The sequence below is a fragment of the Impatiens glandulifera genome, chromosome 3 (genome assembly GCF_907164915.1).
Source record: "Impatiens glandulifera chromosome 3, dImpGla2.1, whole genome shotgun sequence".
Lineage (NCBI taxonomy): Eukaryota > Viridiplantae > Streptophyta > Magnoliopsida > Ericales > Balsaminaceae > Impatiens > Impatiens glandulifera.
Window position 1 is genome coordinate 24,743,021 of NC_061864.1, and position 27,781 is coordinate 24,770,801.

General features: G+C 34.2%; 2 protein-coding genes and 1 long non-coding RNA gene across 5 annotated transcripts; 1 reads left to right on the plus strand and 2 right to left on the minus strand.

Annotated features, from left to right (window-relative positions):
• Window positions 1-5,931: 5,931 nt before the first annotated feature.
• LOC124930056 (secreted RxLR effector protein 161-like) lies at window positions 5,932-6,669 on the minus strand. The gene has a single exon (XM_047470424.1). The coding sequence runs from the start codon at window positions 6,667-6,669 to the stop codon at window positions 5,932-5,934; it is 738 nt and encodes a 245-aa protein (XP_047326380.1).
• Window positions 6,670-15,144: 8,475 nt separating this feature from the next.
• LOC124932819 lies at window positions 15,145-17,873 on the plus strand. Of its 3 annotated transcripts, none has more exons than XR_007098781.1 (4): window positions 15,145-15,418; window positions 16,042-16,486; window positions 16,616-16,842; window positions 17,817-17,873. It is a non-coding gene; the product is annotated as an uncharacterized LOC124932819 (long non-coding RNA). The 3 variants fall into 3 exon arrangements; XR_007098780.1 differs by lacking the exon at window positions 17,817-17,873 and adding an exon at window positions 15,827-15,917 and having other exon boundaries at window positions 16,616-17,088; XR_007098779.1 differs by lacking the exon at window positions 17,817-17,873 and having other exon boundaries at window positions 16,616-17,088.
• Window positions 17,874-24,209: 6,336 nt separating this feature from the next.
• On the minus strand, window positions 24,210-25,830 carry LOC124930766 (protein ASPARTIC PROTEASE IN GUARD CELL 1-like). Its single transcript, XM_047471119.1, has 2 exons — window positions 24,761-25,830; window positions 24,210-24,678 (listed from the first exon to the last, which is right to left on the minus strand). The coding sequence occupies exons 1-2, from the start codon at window positions 25,753-25,755 to the stop codon at window positions 24,213-24,215; spliced, it is 1,461 nt and encodes a 486-aa protein (XP_047327075.1). The 5' UTR covers window positions 25,756-25,830; the 3' UTR covers window positions 24,210-24,212.
• Window positions 25,831-27,781: the final 1,951 nt, after the last annotated feature.

Sequence of the window (27,781 nt, forward strand, 5' to 3'; positions counted from 1 at the left end):
GGCCAAAACCGCAAACATCACTCCTCCGGCTCAGGAGGGTAATACTAAAGAACAGGAACCATCCGGTTCCGTAGGAAACAAGTTCATTCCAAAAGATACAACGACCCAATCGGCCCAAGATGGGCCATCTGCCTCAATAATTCCACCTGAAGGGCCAGTTCAGGTTGACAAGGGAAAATGTGTTCTGCAAACCGGCTCCCGACCCGAGATCATGACCGAAGGCAAGGTCACTTTCTCCACAGAAGAAGAGGAGGATATGTTCAATAAACTCGTTTGGGACATGAACCAAGATGTCAGTGATCTGATATCACCATACCTTATGTGGGTATAGCTTCGTTGCGAGACAAAGCTGTCTGATATGATCCCAGGAATGAGCGGTAACGAAGAATGAGAAAAACTTGTAAAATTGGAAGAAACGGCTCTCAAGCTGGCAAACACCAACCTTGTCCAACCCGCTTTCAGCAAAACCGAGGTAATTCTTGAATACGCTCGGTTACAAGCAGTAGAAGACGCACTGAAGGAAGTAGAAGGAGCAGAGCTAACTCCAATTGAAGTAAGAATGACTGAACGGTTTCATCCAGTACGGGAAAAGATCCTTAGAAATCTTGATCGGCTCGATGCACAATGGAGAAACCAATGCAGGCACCAATTAATCAATGCCGATCTATACCAAAGCAAACCCTTCTTTGTTGCCGGGGAGACATCCAGGACAGCAGAAAACCGGGGACGAGATCCTCCTCAAACTGATAAGACTCCGATACTTGAGCAGGTAAAGCAGGCAGTGATCGAAACGCTTGAGTCATGCCTTGGAAATTACAGCACCGCAACCGACGCGAAAATTGCAACGGCTGAAGCCAACCTATCGAATACCATCTGGGGAACCGTTCAAACCGAAATGGCCAACATTGTTCAAACCTCGATCAAATCCATGATAGATGAAGCTGTGCAAATCTCCGTCAAATCTCTGATCGCAGAATCCATTCAACCCGCAACCGCTCCCTTAGTCGACATGCTACAGGCCATGGCTGTTCAAATTGAGGAGTTGTCCAAACTCCAAGTAAGTAAAACTCAAGAGCAAATCAAGTCTGACGCCGAAACCACAAAGAAACTACAAGACGAAGAAAGGGAAAGGGAACGGTCAAGGAAAGAACTTGAGGAGAAAGATCATGAGTTTGCCCAGAAATGCAACGAGGAAGAACAGACAGCTATCTAGGAACCCATACCGGCTCAACCCTCACACGCTATGAAGACAAGAAACAAGGGGAAGAGGAAAGCGGTTGCAGAAGTGTTGAAGCGGGCAGAACAAAACAGTCAACGAGTGACCCAACCAGTCGGACTGAACGTGCAACCTCTTGATGAAGAAGAAGAAGAGGACATCGAAGAACTTAACCGACGCAAGAAGAGGGCACTCAAAAGTTCAACCGCAACTCCAAGATACAGACCGACTGTTGCTCAGCCGCCTCGACCACCAAAACCAATCGGTACCGGTTTTGGATTCGGCAAAAGGACTCCCGGCATCTCAAGTGTGTGGGCCGGACTGCAAATTGACGCTGCAAGAAGAGCCAGAGAATGGAAGGAAAGGGAGGAGGAAGAACTAAGGCGACTGGAAGAAGAACTTAAAAAGGGGGGACCATCCAAGCCTTAGTCTACTTTTATTTCCTTAAAGAACAATTTATGTTTTATTTGGTTTCAAAACTCAGTTGCTTTATGTTTTGGATTTATCAGTATTTACACATCATTTGAAAAACATCAAAACACATGTTTATGAAATTTTCTTACAAAAACAGAAAATACTCATAAAGGGAGATATCACTAAAACAAAACTTTTCAAACTAGCCATACATTACAAGTTTTGAATATTTATTCTAAATAATCAAAAAGGGAGAAATTGATAAGAAAAATTAAGAAAGTTAATTTTCAAACCGGCCATACATTACAAGTTTTGAATATTTATTCTAAATAATCAAAAAGGGAGAAATTGATAAGAAAAATTAAGTAAAGTTAATTTTTGGAACCGGCTAGAAAAACTAAACAATTGTTAACTTTCATGTACAGGTGCAGATCAAATTGTATGAACCGGCTGGAGCCACATGAACTGGTTGCTGAAACACTTCAAAGAAAATCAGTTCCAAGTGATCAAGTCAAAGATCAGAGGAACCGGTTTTTATTCTCTCAAGTGACCGGCCAGCAAAGACAAAAGTTCACATTCCAGCCGGACTATAGTATGTAAAGGACAAAACTGGAAACTACAGAAGTGACGTAGTATGACGAAATAGACGTGTCTCGAAGGAATAAAAGAAGATCAGATCCGATCGGAAGCATGCGAGGAAAGAAATGGTGATTTACTGATCCGATGTTGACAACCGGAAGGTGCATGCCTGACACGTGTTCGAATCTACAAACCGGAAACGTCACATTTCCTGAGGAAGCCTTGCATGCTTGCCAAGTGTTGAGGAAGGTGAAACGTGCAAGTAACCTTCCTGCATCGGCGTGATAATGATCAACCAATCCCACGGTGAGAGAAGAAAATGATCGTTGGGATCTCATCTACTATAAAAGGAAGATGAAGCGTCCTCATTTAATGCGAATCACATCCTTCTGAGAAAAGCGATAAGTTACAAAAATCTTAGAGAGATATACTTTTACGATCCAAAACCGGTGTGTCATAAACCGGAAGCTTTGTGTCTTGTTGTGTTGTGTTATTGTATTACATCAAGAGTGAGTTGGTGTAACCGGCGAGTAGCGAGTTGGGCTCGACCAACAGTGTTATTATTGTAACGTTGAAAGTTAGTGGTGATCCTTCTCATAACCTGAGAAGAAGGGGTGACGTAGGAGGGTTTGCTCCGAACATCCATAAAAAATTTTGTCTCGTGTCATTTCCTTCATTTCATTGCTTATTCAATTAACCTAACCGAAATCAATCTGACTCCGAAAAACCGGTCCACTCATATCCTTAAAACCGACTCCTTCTAAACATCATCTAAAGTCGCATACGTTGCTTCAGACTGAAACAGACATTTCCGCCCTTGAACCCGGTTCAAGAGTCTGTGACAGTTTGCGAAGTGCTGAGAACGGTTATAGTCTCTAACCGGACTATCACCAAAGTGTTGTGTGTGTTGTAAGCGGCCACCCTTCCTGAAACCGGAAACACCCCGGTCCTCCAAGGGCGTCCCCGATCCTAACAAAAACAAAACTCTAAGTGTAAAATATGTTTGTACACATACATCTTTTTTTATTTTTCTAAAATCAATTGGCCACTTTGTCTTCAAATAAATAATATTTTCTTAAATTAATTATGTTTAATTGATTTAAATAGAATTTCAAATCAATTCGTCATTTGATTATAACAAATCTTCATATTATTAAAATTTGAATAAAATTAATTATTTTTACATAATTAATTTTAAAAGATGTCAGGTATTATTCAATTCTTTTAAAAAAATATTTTATTTTAAAATATGTTTGACACGCAAACCAACTTTGAAACTATAGAACATCGATCCACCCCAGGTCTCCCGTATTGCCACGTATCCACCGGCATTTGCTAAGCTAGGAGGGATTTCCCAAAGTTACAGTTTTCAAGTTGGGATTTCAACTCGAAAACTAAACCGAAAATCGAATTCACTTTTTTATTATTTATTTTATTATATATTATATTAGTTATTATATATAATATATTATATATAATAACTTATTTATTTTATTATAAATTATATATTTTATTATATATATATATAGTCTATGTTCTCTAACCTAATTAAATAATCTATCTAGCCTCCATCATCTCTATTTTTTTAACATAATACTCCAACCGCCATCCCCCTCCCTTGTCTCTATTTTTTTAATCTAATTCTCTACACATCCCTTTTTTATCATTATTCTCATATAAAAGAGCATTCATAAACCATTCGTCCACCCAAAAAATGAGATTATTTATTTAATATTGCTATATTTACCCTCTAGAGCTTCGGTTTATCTAATCTCGCTCTCTCTAGAGCTTCTTCTTTGTCAAGACATTGAAGTCTTAATCTATATTCGTCGTTCAACACCTATTTCGTGTTCAATATATGTCTCATTGTTCAACATCTATCTCTGTCTTTCAACATCTTAATTCAAATTTTTTTTTGAGTTAGAATAATTTGAATTCAAAATTGACAAAAAAAAATCAAATTCAGTTCTATTTTGGTTCGGTTCGGTTTTGAATTTGCTAAAAAAATAAAATTTTGAAAAAATCGAACCGAGAAACTCAGATAACCCGAAAACCGAACTTAGTACAAATTTTAATTATATAATACTTGATTTAGATTTTTTTTTCAAATAATGTAATGTAAAATGTGGTAATGTCTAAAACTAACAATTTTGTTGTAGAGACGGTACATTAGGACGGGTGTGCGGGTCACATAACTGATACTCTTTCATGCATGTAAATAAGTACTTAACCAAAGAATAATCTCTAAAAATAAAATAAAATAAAACACTAAGCAAACTTAAACATAAATTATTTCCTAATTTCTCAAAAACTCAAATTAGGTGGCGACTCGTAAACGAACCTCGTAAAAAACTTCGAAGTCTGTAAGGGACCTATTTTTTATGTCGTGGAAACTTACTTTCGAGCAGTACGGTATGTTTTTTTCGGTTATGTAACCTAACTTAAATTTATTTAATTTTATTAATAATTCATCTAGAACTAGTTAATCAATCCAAAGTAATCTAATTTTTTCTTTACAAAACCCTTTTGAATTATTTTTATTAACGTCTTCTTAATATACTTAGTAGTCATATTGATCATTATATTACTTTTATGAATGTTAGTTTCAAAATTTTAGAATGATAGAGATAAAAATTATGAACTCCTGTAAACTACTAACACAATATTAATTTTTCTCCTCTTTTGGGTATTCACTTCATTATTCCAAAAAATTATCACTAACTTTTAAAAAAATATTGAAATGTGTGTTAATCTTTTATATTAGTTTGATACAAAAATGATGTTATAAATAAGAATTCTGAATTATTAAAAATATGATTTATGAAGTTCATAAGTCTATGAAGAGAATTAAATTTACCTACAAACATTATTTAAAGAGGTTTTCTCATACAAAATTATAAATTATTTTATTTTACTCATAAATTAGTTTAATCATATCATTCATATATATATTTATTTATAAAAAACTAAATAAATAATAAAATGTTATGATAATATTTGATTATATTTATTAAAAAAATTAATTATATATATGATATATATGATCAATGAATTTGGAAGCACTCCTCCTCTGTGACTCTTTCTTCCCAATCATTTCCATTTTGCACCTCACAAATCACAATCAAACAAGACAAAGCGTTTTGTTAATTTCCATTTGCAGGTTGAGCCAGAACCAATGCCCTAGAATGGTTTCATCTTTGTTGAATAGATTGTATAGGTTTAATGCATTTTAGGTGCTTGTTAAAATGATATAGAATGGTTTGATTGAGATATTTTGATTTCCATGAATATTTAGCTTGATAGTTAGTTTGAATTCATGGTTTAATGGCTTAGGAAGAATGTTCATGATTTGGTTTAAAAAAAGAATGATCAAGAGATGTTTAGCATTGAAATGGGATAAGTGTTGGCCTAAGAAGAGAATTACTCACAAAACTTTGAAAAATTTCTATAAAATCTTTAATATCTAAAAAAAACAATTACAAGAGTTGTTATCTCTCTCTTTTTTCTTATCTAATAAGAATAACTTACACTTTATTTATACTAAATAAAAAAACTCTTAATTTTCTAGTTTAATGAAATTTATTGCAAATATTCTATTTTCCTCATTATTGCAAATATTTTGTTTTCCTCGTCATTGCAAATTTGTCGTTTTCTTATTAATGCAGATCTTCCATTTATTTGTAAGAGTTGTAACAGCCAGGAATAATCCAACATTCTCCCCCTTAGTCCTGGCGTGGTTCGAGATTACGAACACCGATTAGGTGTCGCATCATCACCAGTTTTGATGCTGGCAAAGTCTTCGTAAGTATGTCGGCCTTCTGTTCATCCATTCGAACAAACTCTACTTTGACTTGACTTCCTTCAACACACTCTCGAATGAAATGATATTTCGTGTCGATGGGTTTTCTACGACCATGAAAAACTGAGTTTTTCATGAGTGCAAGTGCAAACTTGTTGTCGACGTAGAGCTTCACTACCTTAGGTTTCGAACCACTTAGTTCAAACAACAATGATTTCAACAAAAGTGCTTGACACGCTGCCGCTGCTGCAGCCATGAACTCTGCTTCACATGAGGATAATACCACTGTCTTCTGTTTTGGGGAGTTCCACGAAACAAGACTATCGTTAATATAAAACGCCATGCCCCCCGTACTTTTCCGGTCATCTAGGTCACCTGCAAGATCACTATCAGAGTAACCCATTATTTCCTCGTCATCACCTCCTTTTCGAAACACTAGACCTAAGTGTATAGTGCCTTGAAGGTATCGAAGCACCTGCTTCACTGCCTTGTGATGTATCTCAGTTGGCCTCTTCATGAATATATTGACAACATCAACAGCATAAGAAAGATCTGACCTTGTATGAAGGAGAGAGCGCAGACAACCAATGACTCTTCGATATTCAATTGCATCAATCGGTTGTCCTTCGGGATCCTTATAGAGTTGAGCCCTATGCTCCATTGGTGCCTTTGTTGAGTTACAATCAAGCATTCCAAATTGGTTCAACACCTTTTTGGCATATGTTGTCTGCTTTATCGAGACACCACCTTCGAACTAATCTACCTCGATTCCAAGGTAGTATGAAAACAATCCGAGATCACTCATCTCGAACTCCCCCATTATCTGCTTCTTAAAAAGTTTGACACCCTTTGGATCTTCACTTGTTAAAATAAGATCATCCACATAAATGCCAACAATAATTAGGGTATTAGCGTTGCCTCTTGTGTACACCGCTTGCTCTTGTGTACACTTTTCGAAGCCCATTTGCTTCAAACTTTTGTCCAACTTTAGATTCCACGCACGAGGAGCTTGCGTTAGGCCATATAATGCATTTTTTTAATTTAAGCACCATATTCTCCTTCCTTGTGGGTTTGAATCCTTCCGGTTGAGTTACGTACACTTCCTCATCTAGTTCTCCATTGAGAAAAGCTAACTTTACATCGAGATGATATATTTTCCAACCACAATTGGCTTCCAAGGCAAGAATGACTCGAATTGTGTCCATTCGAGTGACTGGAGCGAAAGTTTCTTCGAAGTCAATGCATTGTCATTGCACATATCCCTTTACAACTAAACGAGCTTTGTGCTGGATCACCTCACTATCTGAGTTTTTCTTGAGCTTAAATATTCATTTGAGTCCAATTACCTTGTGTCCGACTAGCAATGGGACGAGAGACCATGTCTCATTCTTCTCGATGGCTTCAATTTCTTTAGTCATTGCTTCTTCCCATTGTGGTTGTCCAGCCGCTTCATTGTAGCAAGAAGGTTCCTCCGTCTGTGCTAACATCAAGTCTTCAAAATCAAGTATCACTCGAGGTGCTTCTTCCAAGATATCAGTCATGTTCTTGTATCAAACAGGTCCTTCATCACTCCCAACGTGTCCACTTGACCATGGAGTGGGTAAACAATCGTCTTGGTCTATTTGTTTAGTCACTTGCTCGAGCTGTGGGGGAGGATTCGAGACAGTCTCTTGAAATATTTCTGAAGTAGACTGTCCTCTTGTCGATCCACTCTCAAATGGGATCGTTCAAATTCCAACATGCCAACAATCTCATGCTGCACTTTTTTCGAACACAACGTCACGACTCACATAGATCTTGTCATTTTGTGGTTCGAGCAACCTGTGTGCCTTACTTCCTTCTTCGACACCTAAATAGACAAACGACTGACTTCTGTCGTCTAACTTTTTTAGATGGGGAATGGTCACATTGGCGTGCGTAGTACAACCAAAAAGACGAAGGTGTGCTAGGTGTGGCTTCATTCCAGTCCACATCTCAAATGGAGTTTTGTCTTGAACAGCTTTGGTTGGAACCCGGTTAAGAAGATATATTGCATGACGAACTGCCTCCCCCCAATACTTTCTCAGGACTACCATGCTTTTGAGCAACGACCTAGCCATGGCCATCACTGTTCGATTACGCCTCTCCACCACACCATTTTGTTGAGGAGAGTACGATGCGGTGAATTGTCGTTATATCCCTACTTCTTCACACATCTCTGCAAATTCCCTTGAGAAGAATTCACCTCCTCTATCCGAACGAAGAACTTTGATTCGAAGTCCGGTCACATTCTCGACCAATTGCTTCGTCTTCTTAAACGAAGAGCATGCTTCCTCCTTTGATTTCAACATATGGAGCCACATCCACCTGGAATTATCATCAATAATCAGCATGAAGTATCGATTTCCTCCTGGAGTGGATGGCGTGATTGGCCCACATAAGTCAATGTGCAACAATTCGAGTGACTTTTTCGCTCAAAACTTGGCTTCGAGCACAAACGGTTGTCTCGTTTTTTTGCAACTAGGCATGTTCGACAAAGTTGTTTTGGAGGAGAAATTTTTGGAACACTAGTAGTCATTCCCTTATTTATGAAGGACTTTAATGCTTGGAAGTTAACATGATCGAGACGAGCATGCCATAACCATGCTGGATCTTCAAGATTAGCTAAAAGGCAAACTAATTTTGCTAATTTCAAGCAAATTTGATATAGTCGATTATGAGTTCGTCTCACTTTCATGATAAGGCATGAAGGATTCTTAGCGAAGACTTCAAGCTCTTCTCCATCCATCACCATCCTATGACCTGTCTCGGTAAGTTGCCCGAGACTCACTAGATTACCTTTTAAAGAAGGAATGAAAAAAACTCCCTCGAGAAGCCACAGGTCGCCATTTTTGCATTCGAACATGATAGAACCTTTTCTACAAACTTGTACCGTGGAACCATCTTCGAACTTCACTTTTCTAGTGACTGCCTCGTCTAGTTCAAAGAACTTTTCTTTATCGCCAGTTATGTGATTGTTAGCGCCGTTATCCAAGAACCAAGCATTTCTTGATGTCTCATAGTTCTTAGCTTCTAGAATTTCTAGAGTCAGCTTCATTTTCATTCAGCATGACAACATTGATTGGCGAAATCTCCTCCGAGATTGCCATAAGTAAGCAATGCTGGTTCGACGTTGTCTGCGTGGGTAAGGTGTGATACCTTGTTCTTCTTTACTCTACATTGAGTTGAGTAATGTTCCATCTCATTGCAATTAAAACAGCGAATGTGACTTTTGTCTCGAGGAGCTCCTCGACCACCTGAACCACCTTCTTTGTCTTTCCGAGACGGGCCTCCTCTCCCTTGGCCTCTACCTCGGGTTCTACCTCCTTGACCACGGGTCCCACTATCTGCGGAATCCTTTTTTCACTAGTTCAACGAGTCTTCCTCATCCTTTTTCAATCGTGCCTTCCACTCTTCCTGAGTGAGTAGTGTTGGGAAAAACCCTGACAGAACCACAAAAGAAGAAAACACTAACTGAAAGAACACTAACAGAATTTGATAACGGAGTTCGGCCAAAATGTTGTCAACGTCTCCGAGCACTAAGACTATCAATTAATAAGGAAGAAGAGATACAAATTTGGGTGCAATAAACCAAAGAGGGGAGAGTTTCTTTTATACACTAAGAAACTTCCCCAACTCCCATCATATTCCGATGTGGGATTTATACTAATTGTGAATATAGTTTTTTTTATATACTAAGAAACTTCTTTCACTCTCATCATCTTCCGATGTGGGATTCTAATTGTGCCAAAAACAACAAATCTCCACCTTGGCACAATATCCAAATACTAATCTTCAATATTAAAAATAAACCTTCAGTGCTTCCAATTGGCGCTCTTCAGCGCCGACTCAAACGCGGAACATGTGTACCAAATCTAAACAATTAGATTTGGTTTTCCCAATGTCTTTCATCTCGAACTCTTTATCCTTAAGCCTTCAATTTGTCAATTTCATATTGGCTCTTTGATGCCATCAACATATCATCAACGTACAAGAGTATATAGATATAAGACTCATCTTGCAATTTGCGCAAATACACACATGAACTGAATCTGCTTCTTGTGTACTTGTGCTCCGTCATAAATTTGTCAAGTCGCTTGTACCATTGTATCGACGATTGCTTCAACCTGTACAATGATCTGTTCAACTTGCAAACCCAATTTTCTTTATCAGCAACTTTGAATCCATCTGGCTGATAAATGTAGGTTTTCTCGTTCAAATGACCGTGTATGTCTGCGGTCTTCACATCTGGTTGAGCTAGCTCCAAATTCATCTGCGCTACCAAGGCCAACAAAATTCTAATGGAAGAGTGTTTAACAACAGGAGAAAGTACCTCATTATAATCACCTCCTTCCTTCTGAGCGTAGTCTTTAACTACCAATTTTTCCTTGTAGCGAACATCAAATTTTTCAGGAAATCCTTCTTTCTTAGCAAAGATCCATTTACAACCAATAGCCTTCTTCTCTTTTCGTAGATGCCTCAACTTGCATGTCTCATTCTTCTGAATAGATTGCATCTCATCTTCCATAACACATCTCCTTTTTCCATTTTCAGTATTTCGACTGACATCTGAAAAAGTGGATGGAACATCATCTACGACTAGAAGTGCATAGGCCGCCATGTCAACAAACCAACCTGGTTTTTGAATAACTCGTCTTGGCCTATTCACAGCAATTGATTCACTTTGTTTTGAAGGTTCTTGGGTCAGAACCTCTTCCTCATTTAACTCTTCGTCCGTCGTCGGAGAGTCACTTCTAGTTGGGCTTATCTTTATCTGCTCAAACTCCACCTGTTGCGGAGTACAATCAATCTTGTCTGGTGTTACCTTATTCAACATTGAATAATCATCAAAAGTAACATCTCTTCTGATAATGGTTTTCTTTGCATCCAAACACTAGAGGCGATACTCTTTAACTCCTGTAGTAAATCCCATAAAAAAAGAATTTTTTCCTCGTGGATCCAAATTTGATTCAACTCCATGATAATATATTGTAGAACCAAAAATATGCAAAGAATCATAATCAGATACAGGTTTTCCATACCATACCTCTAATGGAGTCTTGCCACCAAGTGCAGATGATGGTAGGCGATTTACTAAATGTTGAGCGTATGACACAGCTTCTGCCCAAAATTTCCTGTCTAACCCGGCATTAGACAACATACATCGAACTTTCTCCACCAATGTCTTGTTCATACGTTCCGATACTCCATTTTGCTGTGGTGTTTTTCTAACTGTGAAGTGTCGAACTATGCCACACTCTTGGCATAACTTCTGGAATGGATCATTCTTGTATTCTCCACCGTTATCAGTCCGGAGAACTTTGATCTTTCTTCCTGTCTCGTCTTCAACTTGAGTTTTCCATTTAAGAAAAATCTCAAACACTTCGTCTTTGTTCTTCATAGTAAACACTCAAACTCTTCTGGAAAAATCATCAATAAAAGTAACAAAATAATGTCTACCTCCAAGAGAAGGAGTCTTGGCAGGTCCCCAGACATCTGAATGCACATAATCCAAAATACCCTTGGTATTATAGACAGCAGTGCCAAATTTTACTCGCCTTTGTTTTCCCAAAATACAATGTTCACAAAAATCTAACTTACAAACTTTTGTACCTTTCAACAATCCTTGCTTGACAAGAGTTTGCGTAGATTTCTCACCAGCATGCCCCAATCGCATATGCCATATCTTTGTTGCCTCTAACTCCTTACTGCTCCTGGAAGTTTATACACATGATGTCCCATTAACTGTACTACCTTGATATTAATACAAATTATTACTCTTCCTGATAGATTTCAACATCACTAGCGCTCCAGATATTACCCTAAGAACTCCATTTTCCAATTTCACATGTAGGCCTTTCGACTCCAAGGCCCCCAAAGAAATGAGATTCTTTTTCATATTCGGTATGTACCGAACATCTCTAATAATTCTGGTGGATCCCTCATCATTCCTCAGCTTGATTGAACCTATCCCCTTTATTTTACATGTATTAGCATCTCCCATGTAAACAACTCCACCATCTAGCTCCTTAAAGTCAAAGAACCACTTTCGAACTGGTGTCATATGATAAGTGCAGGCTGAGTCCAATATCCACGCATCAGGATGTAATGTTGTGTGTGACATCGATAAAGAGTATTCTGAATCTGCATCACCTTTTTTTTCTGCAACATTCGCATCTTCAGAATCTTTCTCTTTCTTCTTCAACTTTGGGCAGTTAATCTTCCAATGTCCTTTCTCACGACAGAAAGCACATTCATCTTTGGCAACTCTACTTTCAGATCTTCTTCCTTTCCCTTTTGATTTGCTCTGCTGACGGCCCCTGACCATCAATGTTTCATCTGCTGTACTTACTTTGCTTTTCCTTTTGTCCTGCTTTCTCAATTCATGACTATATAAAGCAGAACTTACAGCATCAAGAGAAACATTTCCCTCCCATGAAGTAACGTTGTTTCTAAGTGTTCAAATTCATCAGGAAGGGACGATAGCAACATCAACGCAAGATCTTCGTCCTCAAACCTAACGTCAAGGTTTAACAGATCTACTACCAATTCATTAAACTTAGTTATATGCTCATTCATAGTAGTACCTGATTGGTAATCAAACCGGAACAGTCGCTTCTTCATAAGGAGCTTATTCTGACCACTCTTCTTCAGAAATTTATCCTCCAATGCTTGCCACAGTTTCTGTGCAGAAGTTTCATTCTTCACAGCATACTTCTGCTCTCTAGACAAACACGATCGAATTGTTCCGCACGCCAACCGATTCATGATACTCCACTATTTTTCTTCTATACCATCTGGCTTTCCAACCTCAATAGAAACATCTAGACCCTGCTGAAAAAGACAATCTAGAACCTCACCTTGCCACATGCCGAAATGCCCAGTTCCATCAAAGATCTCCACCGCAAACTTCAAATTCGATATCGGTGTCCTCGTTCAGGATGACGAAGGAGTTGACGCCCCTTTTGAAGACTCCACCATGCCAAGGACGAACCGTCGGCTCTGATACCACTTGTTGGGAAAAACCCTGACAGAACCACAAAAGAAGAAAACACTAACTGAAAGAACACTAACAGAATTTGATAACGGAGTTCGGCCAAAATGTTGCATACGTCTCCGAGCACTAAGGCTATCAATTAATAATGAAGAAGAGATACAAATTTGGGTGCAATAAACCAAAGAGGGGAGAGTTTCTTTTATACACTAAGAAACTTCCCCAACTCCCATCATCTTCCGATGTGGGATTTATACTAATTGTGAATATAATTTTTTTTATATACTAAGAAACTTCTTTCACTCCCATCATCTTCCGATGTGGGATTCTAATTGTGCCAAAAACAACAAGTAGCACTTGTCCTTCGTTTCCTCCAAAGCTTGTGTTTTTCTTGTGCGTGCGCTCCTTGAAGACCTTCAGCCTTCCAACAACTTCCTCGAATGTTAACATCTCGAGGTTGTAAAATTGCTCGATGTCGGCTACCACACTGATAAATCTTTCTAGCACGGTGTCGAAGAGCTTTTTTACTATCGCGACATCATTTAGTGTTTCTCCAAGGCTTGAGTACCTGACTGATATGGATGTGAGTCGACCAGCATATTGATCGAGCGATTCACTATCGTTCATATGCCTTCTATCAAACTCACTCTTCAATGTCTGCAATCGTGCATTCTTCACACGGTCTGCGCCGACGAACCTCGTCTTGATACAATCCCACACTTCCTTCGTCGTCTTTTTATTTGCCACCTGCATGAGAAAATCATCCGAAAGTGCTTGTAGAAGATGTGACCTCGCTTTTTTATCAAATTGAACATTAATCTCGGTGCCTTCTACTGACTCGACTGCCCCCCATACTCCTTGGTCCTCCATCATAGCATGTACACGAATCACCCAACTGATGTAGTTTGTATGTGTTAGCTGCGGATAGTGGAATATTCCATTGTTTTGTTGCGCCCCTAATGATCCTGCACCCTTCGACATTGGATCCCACAGGATGATTTTTGGCATTCACTTGATGCTTTGATACCAAATGTTGGCCCAGGAAGAGAATTACTCACAAAACTTTAGGAGATTTCTTTAAAATCTTTAATATCTAAAAAAACAATTACAAGAGTTGTTATCTCTCTCTTTTTTCTTATCTAAATGAGAGCAACTTACACTTTATTTATACTAAATAAAAAAAACTCTTAATTTTCTAATTTAATGAAATTTATTGCAAATATTCTATTTTCCTTTTATTTCAAATATTTTGTTTTCCTCATTATTGCAAATCTACCGTTTTTTTATTAATACCGTTTTTTTATTAATGCATATCTTTCATTTATTTGTAAAAGTTGTATCAGACCGAATAATCCAACAATAAGATGTCAAAATTGAGTTTCAGAAAATGTTCTAACTGAAAATTGAGGTTAATTTCAAAATTGGGCTGAATCTGTGAAAAATGACAACTTTTGTGCCATAGCTTTTTCATTTAGATTGATCTTGAAGCTCAAATCAGCTGATTTCAAAATAATTCGCAAGTCTTGGATTTCAGAAAACCTTCACTACAACAAAATATGCCTACGGCGACACATAATTGCCAACGCATATTAAGCGTTGGCAAAAGTTAAACAAAAATGGGTTTTGCCCACCTTTATATATTATATATGATAACTTTTATATAATTTAAATTATTATTTTTGAATTCAATAAATTGGTTTAATTATTAATTATATATGAAATAATATATATTTAATTTTGTATTTATATGATTCAAATTTAAAATTAATTTTATTTATATTATTTATATATAAAAAAATTAACTAAATATATATTACATAAATTTGGAATTATCCTAAAAAAATAATATTAAAATTAATTTCAAAATAAATTCCAACTAATTTACGCTAAAAAATTATGTAATATAAAAGAAACCAAACTTATATTTTAAATAATATATTGAAATTGAATGATTAATTTAAATGATAGTTATTTTAAATACTTCCTTACGCTATGCCTTTACAAAAATATATGAAGTATGAGAATTTGATAAGCCCAAGTGTTGAACAAGCCCAAGTGAACAAGCGGTTGAAGTTTATTGTAGGGTTTAAACAAGCATCAATTTGTGAGTTTGTAAAACTCTCGCTCTCACTCGCGGTCCCATTACTACCCTCGCTTCCGCCGCCTCGTCTTAGCTTCCCCTTTCTTTCCCCCCTTGTTTATCTCATTCTAGGTCATATAGTCGGAGAGGGAGAGATGCAAGGTATGACTAAGGATCTAGATATGGAGCTTCGAAAGCTAAATTGCAGAACGACGGGTGGATTCATAAAGTTGCTTACCGAGCAGAAAAATCCTTCTCTTTGTAAATTTGCATCAATTTTATCCTGCTGCTAACTTCTCCTCTGCATTCTCTTCCCCGGTAATCTCTCTATTTCTCTATTTTCCATTTCTATATCATTTAAACGATTCATTTTACATGTCAATCTCCTCTTCCTCACGTATTTATTAGCTTCCAGTTCATTGTTTCGTCCTTGTTTGATTTGATCGCCCTGATATGCACAACTTGCTAACTTGCTAATATTGATTGATTGGGCTACATTAGACTTGAACTTATATTCTCTGTATTGTTCTTAGATATGAAAGCAGACCAGAAAATTCAAATTCTACCATAATCCTCATCTTTAGCTCAAAATCTAGGTCAAGTGAGAGCTGTTTAAAATAGTAGTATATAGTTCAATTCAAGAAAATTATAACAGAGAGGTAAAGGAGCTTTATTAACCTCTGCAATGATAATCTGAAGATATGTTTGAGTTTTTGTTGTTGTTAGGATGGATAATTTCTGTTGAGTTGCAGACATGGATGATACTGTCAGTATAACTAATTTATACTCACTTCAACGTTGTAAAACAGTTCACCTGGTTAGTGGAGTTTTTCTTTAGCATCTCATTTTATTTGTTAAGAACTTGAACACGTTTATTATGTTTTTTGCAATCTGAAAACATGCCATTTGGTTGGTTAATTATTATGTATTGTATACAATAGGTAAGGCATGCCCAAGGGTTCCATAATGTAGCAGGAGAAAAAGAACCTAGTGCATACATGTAAGAAGTGTTTTTTATGCAAAGCTCCCACATCTTGGCTGGCAGCAGGTAGTAAATTTAGTCAATAATTCATGTCAGATTATCTCATGTAAATATACCCTAATTTACAATAACATATATACTTCCAACAAGGTTATTTTGAAATAACCGTTGGTTATTTAAATAACCCAAGATCGAACAAGCCTTTGCAGATCCACGCTATGGTGATTTTCAAGTTTATTATGCGTTCCATATTATAACAGAATTACAATAAAATTGAAAAACTATGTTGAGCTGCGTTTTCAGTTTGTTTTCTTATCTGAATCGATAAGCCAACCAACGAGCAGTGAATCGAATCAATGGTGGAGAAAAGCTTCAAATACGTCATCCTAGGTGGAAACACTAGTGTAAGTTGCACAATTCCGATATTATCGTACTCTAATTGAAGTTTGATGTAGGACGAAGATACCGAATCCATTGTATACCTTAATTATGTTATGCTCAGGTGATATCATATATCAATATTTGTGTTGCAGTCTTGAAGGAGGAACGAGAGATTGAACTTGGGTTTCCAATTGATGTCAAGCATATTGCACATTTTGGCTTCATATGACTGAAAACTTCTTTCCACCCTATTTTTTTTTCTAACCCCACCAAAATGAATTGATGCAATATTGTATTATTATTGTAGGGTTATGCTGCTAGAGAGTTCTACAAGCATGGTATTAAGCCAGGTGAACTTGCAATTATTTTTAAAGGAGCGGTATGTATGATTTTCTCTGCATCTGTTGTCTTTTTCATGTATCTTGTTAATTTTTTATTGGAGTGATGATGATTTGATTTTGGTTTCGTTCATTTTGGTCATCACTATTGGTACTTGTGATGATGGGCATTTTCTGGCTTTCAGTTTGCTCCTTATGAGCTAAGATCTGCAGTGGGATAATCAATGATTGAAAATATTGTTGTTCATATAGGTCTGTAATTGCTTTCTGAGAACTTATCTGTTAAATTTGTAATTCTTAGAATTATTTTTTTGTTGATTTCATTGAAAGGAAGTTTATGTATTCACTGTTAAAAGGTCTCTTATAACAAAGTATGGTCCAAAGAGAGTTGTTGATACCAATTACAAATGTTGATACTAATAAGTGGAACTACCGAGTTTTATTTCCTCTGCTTCTAATTTCAATAGAAAATCTAACAACATACAACTTTCATTGGAACATGAAAGACTGACTTTACTGGGATTGGTGTTAGAGCTACTTATGCAGGTTAGCATTACATAAGCTTTAGTTGACTAAATCTCTATCCTTACCAATTATTCCTTTTGATTCTGCCAAAAGGTTATATCATATGTTGATTTGCAGATTTAATTATCATACTTAAGATCTCTTGTTTTATAGTGGGTGAAGATTGAGTAAGTTATAGAGATTTACTTGACTCAATTGTTGGATATGGAATTGTCTTTTTGTATAATTTAGTATTAAAGTTTCTTTTGGACTACATTGGTGTGAGAAATTCTCCAAATATTTTTTTGTTGAGAGTATTTAAGAAAAGGAGTGACGAGTTTGTCATCTTTTGTTTCTTATTAAGTTAAAGTTTACTTTGTTTTTCTCATTAAGTTAAAGTAAGTTTACTTTATTTTTCTCATTTAGTTAAAGAAAAATTATACTTTGTATTTATCATTTGTTTATGTTGTCAAAGAGCAATGAAATGTTTCTTATTTGGATCTCATTGCAGGCAATAGACCAAATAATTAATTAAGCTGCTGCAGTGCAAAATCTAATTTCATGCTGGTGATCAAATATCAGTTATTAGTTTCAATTGTGTTGGTGCCCAAAAAGTGGGATTTACAAAATTTCTTTGTTGTATGTAGTAATTGTTGTTTCTATATTTTTATATAATTATTTTAGTATACGAAATTTGTCTTTTAGTTTAATGGATTTTTAAACTATTAGAACAACACTAAAAACTTGTAATATGTTAGTTAATATTTTTTATTTAACTGATTTTAAGAGATAATATTTGAAATGATTTATATTTTTTTTTGTTATTATTTAAAATGTTAATAATGAGTAAAAATATGATATTATAAATGTTGTTTTTAATGATTATTTAATTTAAAATAATAAAATAATAGAAAAATTAAAATATAAAATATAAAATAAAATTGTTAAAAAATAAATAGACTTTTGGCAACGCTTAAATAAATGTTACCGACGCTTAAATAAGCGTTGTTAAAGCTTACGCCCACCCTGCTTTTGGCGACGCAAGAATAAGGGTCGGTGATCTTTTTAGCGACGCTTTTAAGGGTTGGCAGAAGTCTTTTTAAGCGTCGCCGAAAGTCATTTTTGTTGTAGTGCTTACTGTCCAATTTTGTTAATTCTTTCATAATGTCATTTAGAATCTTAGATGCCTTGTTGATCATGACATTAGTTATCAATCCAGCTTAATGGATTAGAGATTTAGTTTGTAGTCAAAGTTTTCCTGGCTCAATGAGTTGAGAAAACTAAAACTTGAATTCCAGATTTGATTCTTTCGATTTGAAATCAACTTCAATCGATTCTAAATTAGTTTGATGACGTAGGAACTAGATTATGAAAACCATTAATGACTTAGGAACTGGATTATGAAAACCATTTTTGCAATGAAAGCTAAGAGCATCAACTTGGTATTAGATTTCTCTCTTCTTACTCTGCATTTTGTGATTCCTTTGTTGGAGAGAAGTTACCCCGTTTCAACTGAAGGTGTTTTCAGTGGGATTCGAATCTAAATATTTTGAATTTTTAGGCATGATTCTTGTCACTAGATCTGCTTAATGAATTTGTCTATACGAGAAATGGAGTCATCAATTATGCTTCAAAATCAACTTATATTTTGATTGGAAAGGGGGTCATAATTATGGAGTGTCACGTCGGTTCTCCTTGATTTAGAAAAAAAAATAGTTGCGCTTCAAAATCAACTTATATTTCATTAAATCAACCTCAAAATCAATAGCTATATGTTTATAATGCAATTTAAACAAAAATAAGTGCATAATGTAAACAAATTAAATAAATTATGAAGACTTAATTATGTTTGTCACAAAGCAAACATGAAGAATAAGAAAATCAATAAAATTTCACAAAGCTAGCTAGGATGCAGCCTTCTCCTTCCCTTTCAATAATCACCAAGAACAAAGAATCAGATTCCATTAACCATTGATTAATTAATGGAAAGACTATATTCACCCAGCTCACCATCCTTTCACCACTTTTGTTCTATATATTCTTCTTTTCACATATCTCTCAATCATTAAACCAATCCTCATACACCTCTCAATCTCTGATCTCCATCAATTTTCATGACACAAAAGGTAAACTCATACATTCACAGTCCATGCAATTCTCTCTTTCTCAAATTGAAACATGTTAGAATCCCCAATATTCATCATCTAGATTAATTTTACAGTTTTATTGTATGGTGATGAGGATCAATATGGACTGCAACGGGTGTTATGGGAAAGTAAAGAACGCCCTTCTACGCATGCGTGGTAAGTTACTCGATCTTATGTTATGAGAAATCATTTCATATTAGGCTTCATTTATTTATACTTTTTGTTTGATGAATATGTTTGAAGAGTTGGAAACACATATGATTGAGGAGAAGCAAAATAGGGTAATAGTATTTGGCAAATTTGTACCACAAGATGTAGCGATCAAGATAAGGAAGAGAACGAATAGAAGAGTTGAAATACTCGATATTCAAGAATTCAGCCCCGATATTGATAATAATAATAACAAGATGGTTAAAGATGATGTTGTTCCTAATAACACTATTGAAACTTGTGTTGAGTGATCACGATCCAAATAATTTGGGACCATTTCTGTTTTCAGGAGAAAGAGTCATGTGTATATGAATATTGAAATTATATTATATCATGTTATTGCAATGGATTTATTTTAAAATTATTATTTGGGCTTTATGGGTTGAAATAAACAAGGTTTCGCTAAGTTAGGATATTGGCAAATTTGAACAAGAATGTTAAGGAATATGATTGGTATGTTTTAGTTGTATGTGATCTCGGTTTTTTTTTAATCAGATCTAAGGTCATTTATTTCTTTTAATCAAAGTTAGGATTTGTCTAATTTTGACAATTATTTATTTTTCTCACTTTTGAGTTTAGTTTCTTATTAAACAAATGTTAGGGAGGGAGATCCCAAATTGTGAACTACAGTAAATAGAGGAATTGAAATTAAACCTAATTACTTATTGCAAGTATTACTAAGTTGCAACATGTCTTTGATTTTATTTTTAACTTTAAATGATTATAAAAACGAAGAAAATTAAATTAAATCCCAAAAGGCAAATAGGAGAAATGACAGTTTTATGTATGAAGTCGACAAACTTTAAAAAAAAAAATGTGTTATATTTATCTACTTAAATTTTTATTTTATTTTTATCAAAGTTACTTTCTTTCTTTCTTTTTTAAGTGTGTACTTTATGATTCGAATTTTATAGTATCTTTTTTTTTTATCCAAATTCATTATCATCCATAGTGATGAATCTGAAACAACTCAAATTTCTTTAATATAAAATCTTTCATTATACATATTTAATATTTTAATTTAATTATAAAATAAAATGTAATAAAATAATTTGAAATTCTCATTTTTTTTAATGAGATCAACAATTTAAATTTATATATATATTATATATAATTGTTAAAATTAAGACTAATTTCAAATAAATTATTTTTAAATAATAGTTAATTTTAATATTTTAATAAAATTAAGAATTCTAATTTAAATATAAATCTAGTTATAATATATTTTATTTAGAATAATGAATTAAATATTTATTAAATAAATATTAAAATAAAATATTTTTAAACAATGATTAATAGTTTTATATTTTTATTTATAATAATTTTATTAAAATATTATGAGTTTATTCAATTTAACAATATATTAAATTAGAGTAAATTCATAATAGTTTAAAAAATCATTATATATTTTAATAATATATTATAAATAAAATATAAAACTATTAATTATTTTCTTAAAAATAAAATAATTTATTTGAAATTAATTTTAATTTTAACAATTATAAATAATATATATACAAATTTAAATTAATAATATCATTCAAAAAAATAGAATTTTAAATTATTTTATTGCATTTATTTTATAATTAAATAATTTATTAAGTTAAAATATTAAATATTAAATATATATATATAATAAATATAATAAATATTTTATCACATGATTTTTTCTTTAATTTATATACATGATTTATATTTGGATTAAAAAAATAATATAAAATTATAATCAATCAAACCCATGTTAAAAATAACTATCTTATTAGTCGATAAATATTATACATTTTGTAAAGTTGATATAGGTTAGATAAAAATAAGTAATTAATTATTAGTATTAATTAACTATTAAATAATAATTTAATTAAGTTAATTTTATGTCGATTAAAGAAAATCGGAAAGAAAGTTGATCGGTACTTTATCAAATCGGTTTAATTTTCTACTTCAGCACTTAAGGAATTCGGCTATCTCAATTATCGGTAATCTGCACATCGGTCTTAGCGTAACCGGTAATGAAAAATATTAGCTCGGCAAGAAACGTAATCGGTAGTAGATATCGGTTTCCTAGATCGATAGCAAATGTCAGTTTCCCATATCGGTAGTAGACATCGGTTTCCCGGATCGGTAGTAGACATCGGTTTCACAGATCAGTAGCAGATGTAGGTTTCCCATATTGGTAGTAGACGTCGGTTTCCCAGATTGGTAGTAGACGTCGGTTTCCCAAATCGGTAGTAGACATCAATTTCCCAGATCGGTAACAGATGTCGGTTTCCTAGATCGGTAGCAGATGTCGGTTTCCCATATTGGTAGTAGACGTCGATTTCCCAGATCGGTAGTAGACGTCGGTTTCCCAGATCGGTAGTAGATGTTAGTTTCCAGATCGGTAGTATACGTTGGTTTCCTAGATCGGTAGCAAACGTCAGTTTCCCATATCGGTAGCAGACGTCGATTTCCCAAATCGATAGCAGACGTCGGTTTCCCAGATCGGTAGCGAATGTCGGTTTCCCAGAAATTAGATAATCAACCTCTAACAGGGTTATTATCGATCAGCGTGTGTGTAAGCGTTCATCGTTGCGAGACTCCAGTCTCCTTCGGCGATCCCGATCCTAACCATATATATAGATAAAATTTTATAATTTAAATAACAAATTTAATTGTTTCATCCAACTTTATACATAAAATTGACATTTTCTTAAAATTAAATTCAATATTACCTTTATTTTAATTCTTTGGGGTTTAACATTAGGTGTTACCATTCATTTTATATATTGGAGTAAAATGAAATTTTATAGTTGATTTAATTGTTAGGCTAGGATGCCCAATATAAAATAATATTAAAAAAACTTTAAAAATGCAGCATTTATGATGATTTGCATTTTTTTTCTACCTCAAAGAAATAGAATAGATATGACAATAAATATTATTTATAAAAACTTATTTATTAAATTTTGGGCTTAGGGAGGTTGGATGGCCCTATGTCTCACTATTATGTCAATTAACTTCAAAATATCAAATTAAACAAATTAAGTAAAAAACAAATACACAAATGAGTGATAAGTTCAACTAACTTTGTTTATTAATAATAGAAAATGAGAAATAAAGTCTTCAAATCGTACCAAGAAAAATAGTAAAAGTATTAAACAAGTTTTCCATAATAATTGAGAAACAATAATAAGCTTAAAATTCTTTATTTAGACATGCTTATTTTAAACATGAAACAAGAAAAAAAAATAAAAATATTTGACAAGTTAGACTGTTAATGGATTTTTATTTAGTTAAAAATAAATAAATAGATAAATGTTAATATGTTTCAGTTGATTTGTATAAAAATAAATAGATAAATATCTTAGCTAGTAGAAATTGCTAGTAAATGGACTTAGTTCACTTATACACTTATATCCCATATTTGGCTATAATACATCACATCATTTATCATGACTTTATATCAAATAAATTTTTAATATTAAATTCCTTATAATATTTAAAAATATTAACTTACATGAAATTATTTAACTAAAATAAACTCACCTAATCAATTATTTTATCAAACAAAAAATAATTTTTTTCCTTGAAAAAAAACTATACACTAAACAAGTAATTTATTGCGACATAAACTACTATTCAAAACAAAAGCAAATGGGGCCTTAACATCTCATGAACGATGAGACAAAACTTAGGGAATCTAGGGAAATGGATGTAGATCTTATCAATTACAATAAAATATTAATATCATAATATGGAACACTACAAATTATGTAAACATGTGGTTTCAAGCACAGAAATGGAGATGAAAAACTCACATTTGATCTTTGAAATGATAAAAAAAAATGTGTAAGTATTCCATTTGATGCGCATGTCGGTCGTAAATAAATGAAGTATATATTCTGTTTTTAACTTCTTTCGTCTCTATTTCATAGAGTTATATCTCGGGGAATTTAACGAAATGACACTAAAGATTACCTTATTTGACATAAGTGTCAGCGCATAAAATTAAACGCGCTGGTGACATTTTTTTTTTAGACGATTTTACCCCTGTCGCGAGACGCAAACCCGGTTGCAAGATCGCGAGACGCAAACCCGGTTGCAAGATCGCGAGACGCAAACCCGGTTGCAAGATCGCAACCGACAATCAGAATTAAAAAAATCGTCTCAAAAATAAATAAATAAATAAATAAATAAAAGTATCACTAGCTATCATTTAATTATATGTGTTGCAGTTATATCAAATAATGCAAGCAATCTTTAGTGTTATTTCGTCAAAACAATTACTCAAGTTATACAAATATAGTTGTGCATATTTAATAACAAAAAAAATTAACTATTAAAAAAAAATCCAAATACCCACAGTCAAACTACTATATTAGAACTCAGCAAACCATTTATTATTATTAATAATATCTCTTTTCAAGTAAATTTATTGTAGGTGTTAGCCTACAATAACTCTTCTCTGCAATTCATTTTAATTACAATACTAAATATCCTACCTGCCCCTCTTCCCCCTCATTTATAAAAAGGATAAAAACGTAATTTGATTTTCTTGCCCACACTCATTATCTTCAACATTTATTAGAACTAAATCCAACCACAGAATTCGCAAGATCATAACTGACACGTGTCCCCTGTTGCTGTATATTCCCAATAATCGACGGCGAACTATCCGTCGGAGCAAAAGCCAAACAATACTTCCCGCCGGAATCCACCGGTATCAAATAATTCGCCGCTCTTAATGGAAGCGTTCTTCCGTTCCCAAAATGAAACGCCACCGTTGGTACGCTCACCGTCGTCATCGAAGATAGATCGTAACATGTATCAAATATAACGAATCCGGCCGACGAAGGTAGGTTCTGAGTTAAACTCCTGAACGAGTCACGAACCATGTTGTATGCCTGAGTTTGTAACCGAGTCACCGCTGTCCCACAATCAACTATTATCCCGCCGCTACCTGATTCATCGACAGCGAATACAGATGGAGATATGTCCACCATATGCCCGCCGACACTAATCCCTGTCAATCCAACATACCTGAAAAAAAACATAAACAAACAAATCAAGATCCGATCAAAACCCAAAGCCAAACCCAAACCCATATCCATAACGAACGTACATGTAGGTATGAACACGTGAATTCTGTAACAGGGGTGCGAAAACTGAGTCACCAGGTGGGGACGAGTTAAACTCAAGAGTTGAAGCATCTCTTGAGTCACGATCAACTAAACAATACGAAAACGAGTTAGCTCTAAGCTGCGACGGCAACGACAAAGATCCACCGCCGAGTCCTAAAAGTCCGGCGGCTCCGATGAACAGCCCTTCATTATTATGCCCACAACCAATTGCCACATTTGGAACAGTACCCGAATTCCCAAACATCATCGTTTCCGTTGCGAAATCACCGACAGTGTAAGATCCATCGCCGTAAGAAACCTGGTACTGACAAACCCCTGCCCGACAACCCGATACTTGTAAAGCCGAACACTGAGTCGACCCACATGAGATTGATCTGTATGAACTCGAAGCAGTCGGGTCAAATACTGGATCAGTTTGTTGATAACAATCATAACAGGGTTTACATTGTAACCAACTAATATCACTTCCTGTATCAATAACCATATAGTAATCTCTAGCGGGTTGACCAAACCCGACCCGAGAAAAATACTCGCCGCTTCCTTGAATCACACCGGACGTAATCGGCGTCTCAAGAGCTTCCGGCCTTAACAGTTCACTTGACACAGCCGGTTTAAGCTCCGACCGGTTAACTCCGGCGAGAATTAACTCGATCTTGTTATAGAGTGACTTAACCCGGGAAGAATCACGATCAAGACGGGATTTTGTCAATTGGGCGTAATCACCGTGGAGTGGCTTGTGAACGGAGGAACGGGGATGGAGAGAGAATGAGAGAGATGATGAAGTGACTACTGGTTTCATCTCCTCCAGATTGTGTGAGGATTGTGAGTTGTAAGAGAGAAGATCGAGAGTGCGTTGAGTAGAAGCGGCGACGTCGAGGAGATTGGTGGTGTGGGTTAGTGAGCGGGAGAAGGTGGAGTGAAGGAAAAGAGAGAGGAAGAAGAGGATGAGGAGAAGTGTATAGCTCCGGTCAGCCATTGTTGCCGGAGAAAGATGAGATATTTGAGATGGCCGGGAAATGAGTGGTTTATAAAGGGGAAGGAGAAAGAAGAGTGGGGGCAGATAAAGATGGGAGGTTAAGGCTCACGTCAGTCATGTGTGGTTGTCAGGATGGCCGGAGAAGGATGTTGGGAGGCTAAATTTTATTTTACCCAAAATTAAATGTTATTTCAAGATTAATTTAACCATAAATTTCTATTTTAATAGGTTGTTTGTAAAAGTAAAATTTATCCAGATATATCAAATATTTAAACTTCATAAATATGAGGAAATGGTCATCAAAAATGCCTTAAAAAAAAAAAAAAAAAAAAAAAAAAAAAAAAAAAAAAAATCGCTAGTGACCCCTTTTATTTTTTTGGACGATTTTACCCATGTCGGAGGTTGCGTGACGCAACCGGAAGCACGAGATGAATTTTTTTTTTGTCTCGCGATTGTATGACGCAACTGGGACATTTTTTTCCAAAAAAAAAATTCATAATTATTTTTTTTGAAAAATGAAAAATTGCGTCACGCACTCTCACGCAACCTTAGACATTTTCGTCCCAAAAAAAAAAGTGTCATCTGATGAGTAAAATGTAAAATATTATTTAGATAAGATAAGATGAGATGAGATGAAATGAGTGATATATTGAGCATTTTCGAGTTTAAATTAAAAAATATATTTTATCTTAATCAAAATATTATATATTTTAAATTATTGTTTTTATTTTATAATTAAATATTAATATATTTTAAGTTTATTATCCAAAATTATTTACACATTTTTAAAATTATCACTTATTATTATTTTTCAAATAATTCAATTTTTTTTTTAAACCCTTGTCCTAAGAAGTTAAGGAAAGGTTTTTCTTTTTTGGTTTAATAGATTTAAAAAAAAAAGATAAAAGTGGTTCTTAACCATTATATTTTTATCCAACATTCAAACAAAAAAAAAAAACAAAACAGATTGTCCCTTAAATAAAATATATATCAAATTATAATTTTAATATTTTATTAAATAAAAGGAGTAATTACATACATGAAGAAAAAAAACTTTAAAAATCCAAAAAATCAAACAACCTCCATCTTTCATTGATTTTAAATTATATATGATTGGAAAATGTGTGATGAGTAAATTGGTACAAAATACATTTAATTTTACTATTTTGTTAAATAAAAAGAGTAATTTCATACATGAAGTGATAATTAATTTTTTTTTTTAAATCCAAAAGAGCAAACAACCTCTAGATATCTTTGATTGATTTTAAATTATATGAGATTGGAAAAATGTGTGCTGAGTAAATTGGTAAAAAAAAAAAGGGTGGTAAGTACGTAAATTATGGGAGTTAATGAATATCTATGCTCTTGACATGATTGAACTAATTGATTTTACACATGACTAAGAAATAATTCCTAAAATGCATCACACAATCTAACCAAAAATAAATTATTTTAAATTCCAACAAATAATTAAAACGATTAAAGTTCAATTAAATTGTGTTTTTTTGTCTTGCGATTTTTTAACCTAAGTCATGTTATAATATATTAACGACAAATAAATCATACCCACAACAAAATCACAAGATAAAAGACATTATACAAAAATGACTAATTAAAAAAAAAAAAAAAAAAAAATAGTAGACATTGATCTCATCTAAAAGTTGATTATACTCTCAACTAAATAGACCAAGTAAGTAATCACCTCGACCATTATAACAAAGATGATTTCGTTTCCACATTTTGATTTTGTCTTGTATCTTGTTATAAAATATGCTATTTTTCCTTTTGAACTATAAATTCACCTACAAATATTGAAATATGATGTATTTTTCATTGTTAAAATAAATTAGAATCCCAATAGTCAAAAATGTCACATCGTTGTCGAATAAGAAGTTATAACCAAATAATTTATTTAATTTTATTACAGAAAACTAACATAATTCTACCGTCATTATCTTAAAGGGTAACTTCTGAGGTGGAATCAAACTAATAACCTCTCTTAAACAATGACATTTTAAAATCAATT

Bases quoted from the DNA above. Each gene is read 5' to 3' on its own strand.
- LOC124930766 (XM_047471119.1), bottom strand. From the start codon at position 25,755: ATGGCTGACCGGAGCTATACACTTCTCCTCATCCTCTTCTTCCTCTCT. The intron at 24,679-24,760 runs GTACGTTCGTTA...GTTTTTTTTCAG, and splicing joins TCACGTGTTCATACCTACAT to GTATGTTGGATTGACAGGGA.
- LOC124930056 (XM_047470424.1), bottom strand. From the start codon at position 6,669: ATGGAGCATAGGGCTCAACTCTATAAGGATCCCGAAGGACAACCGATT.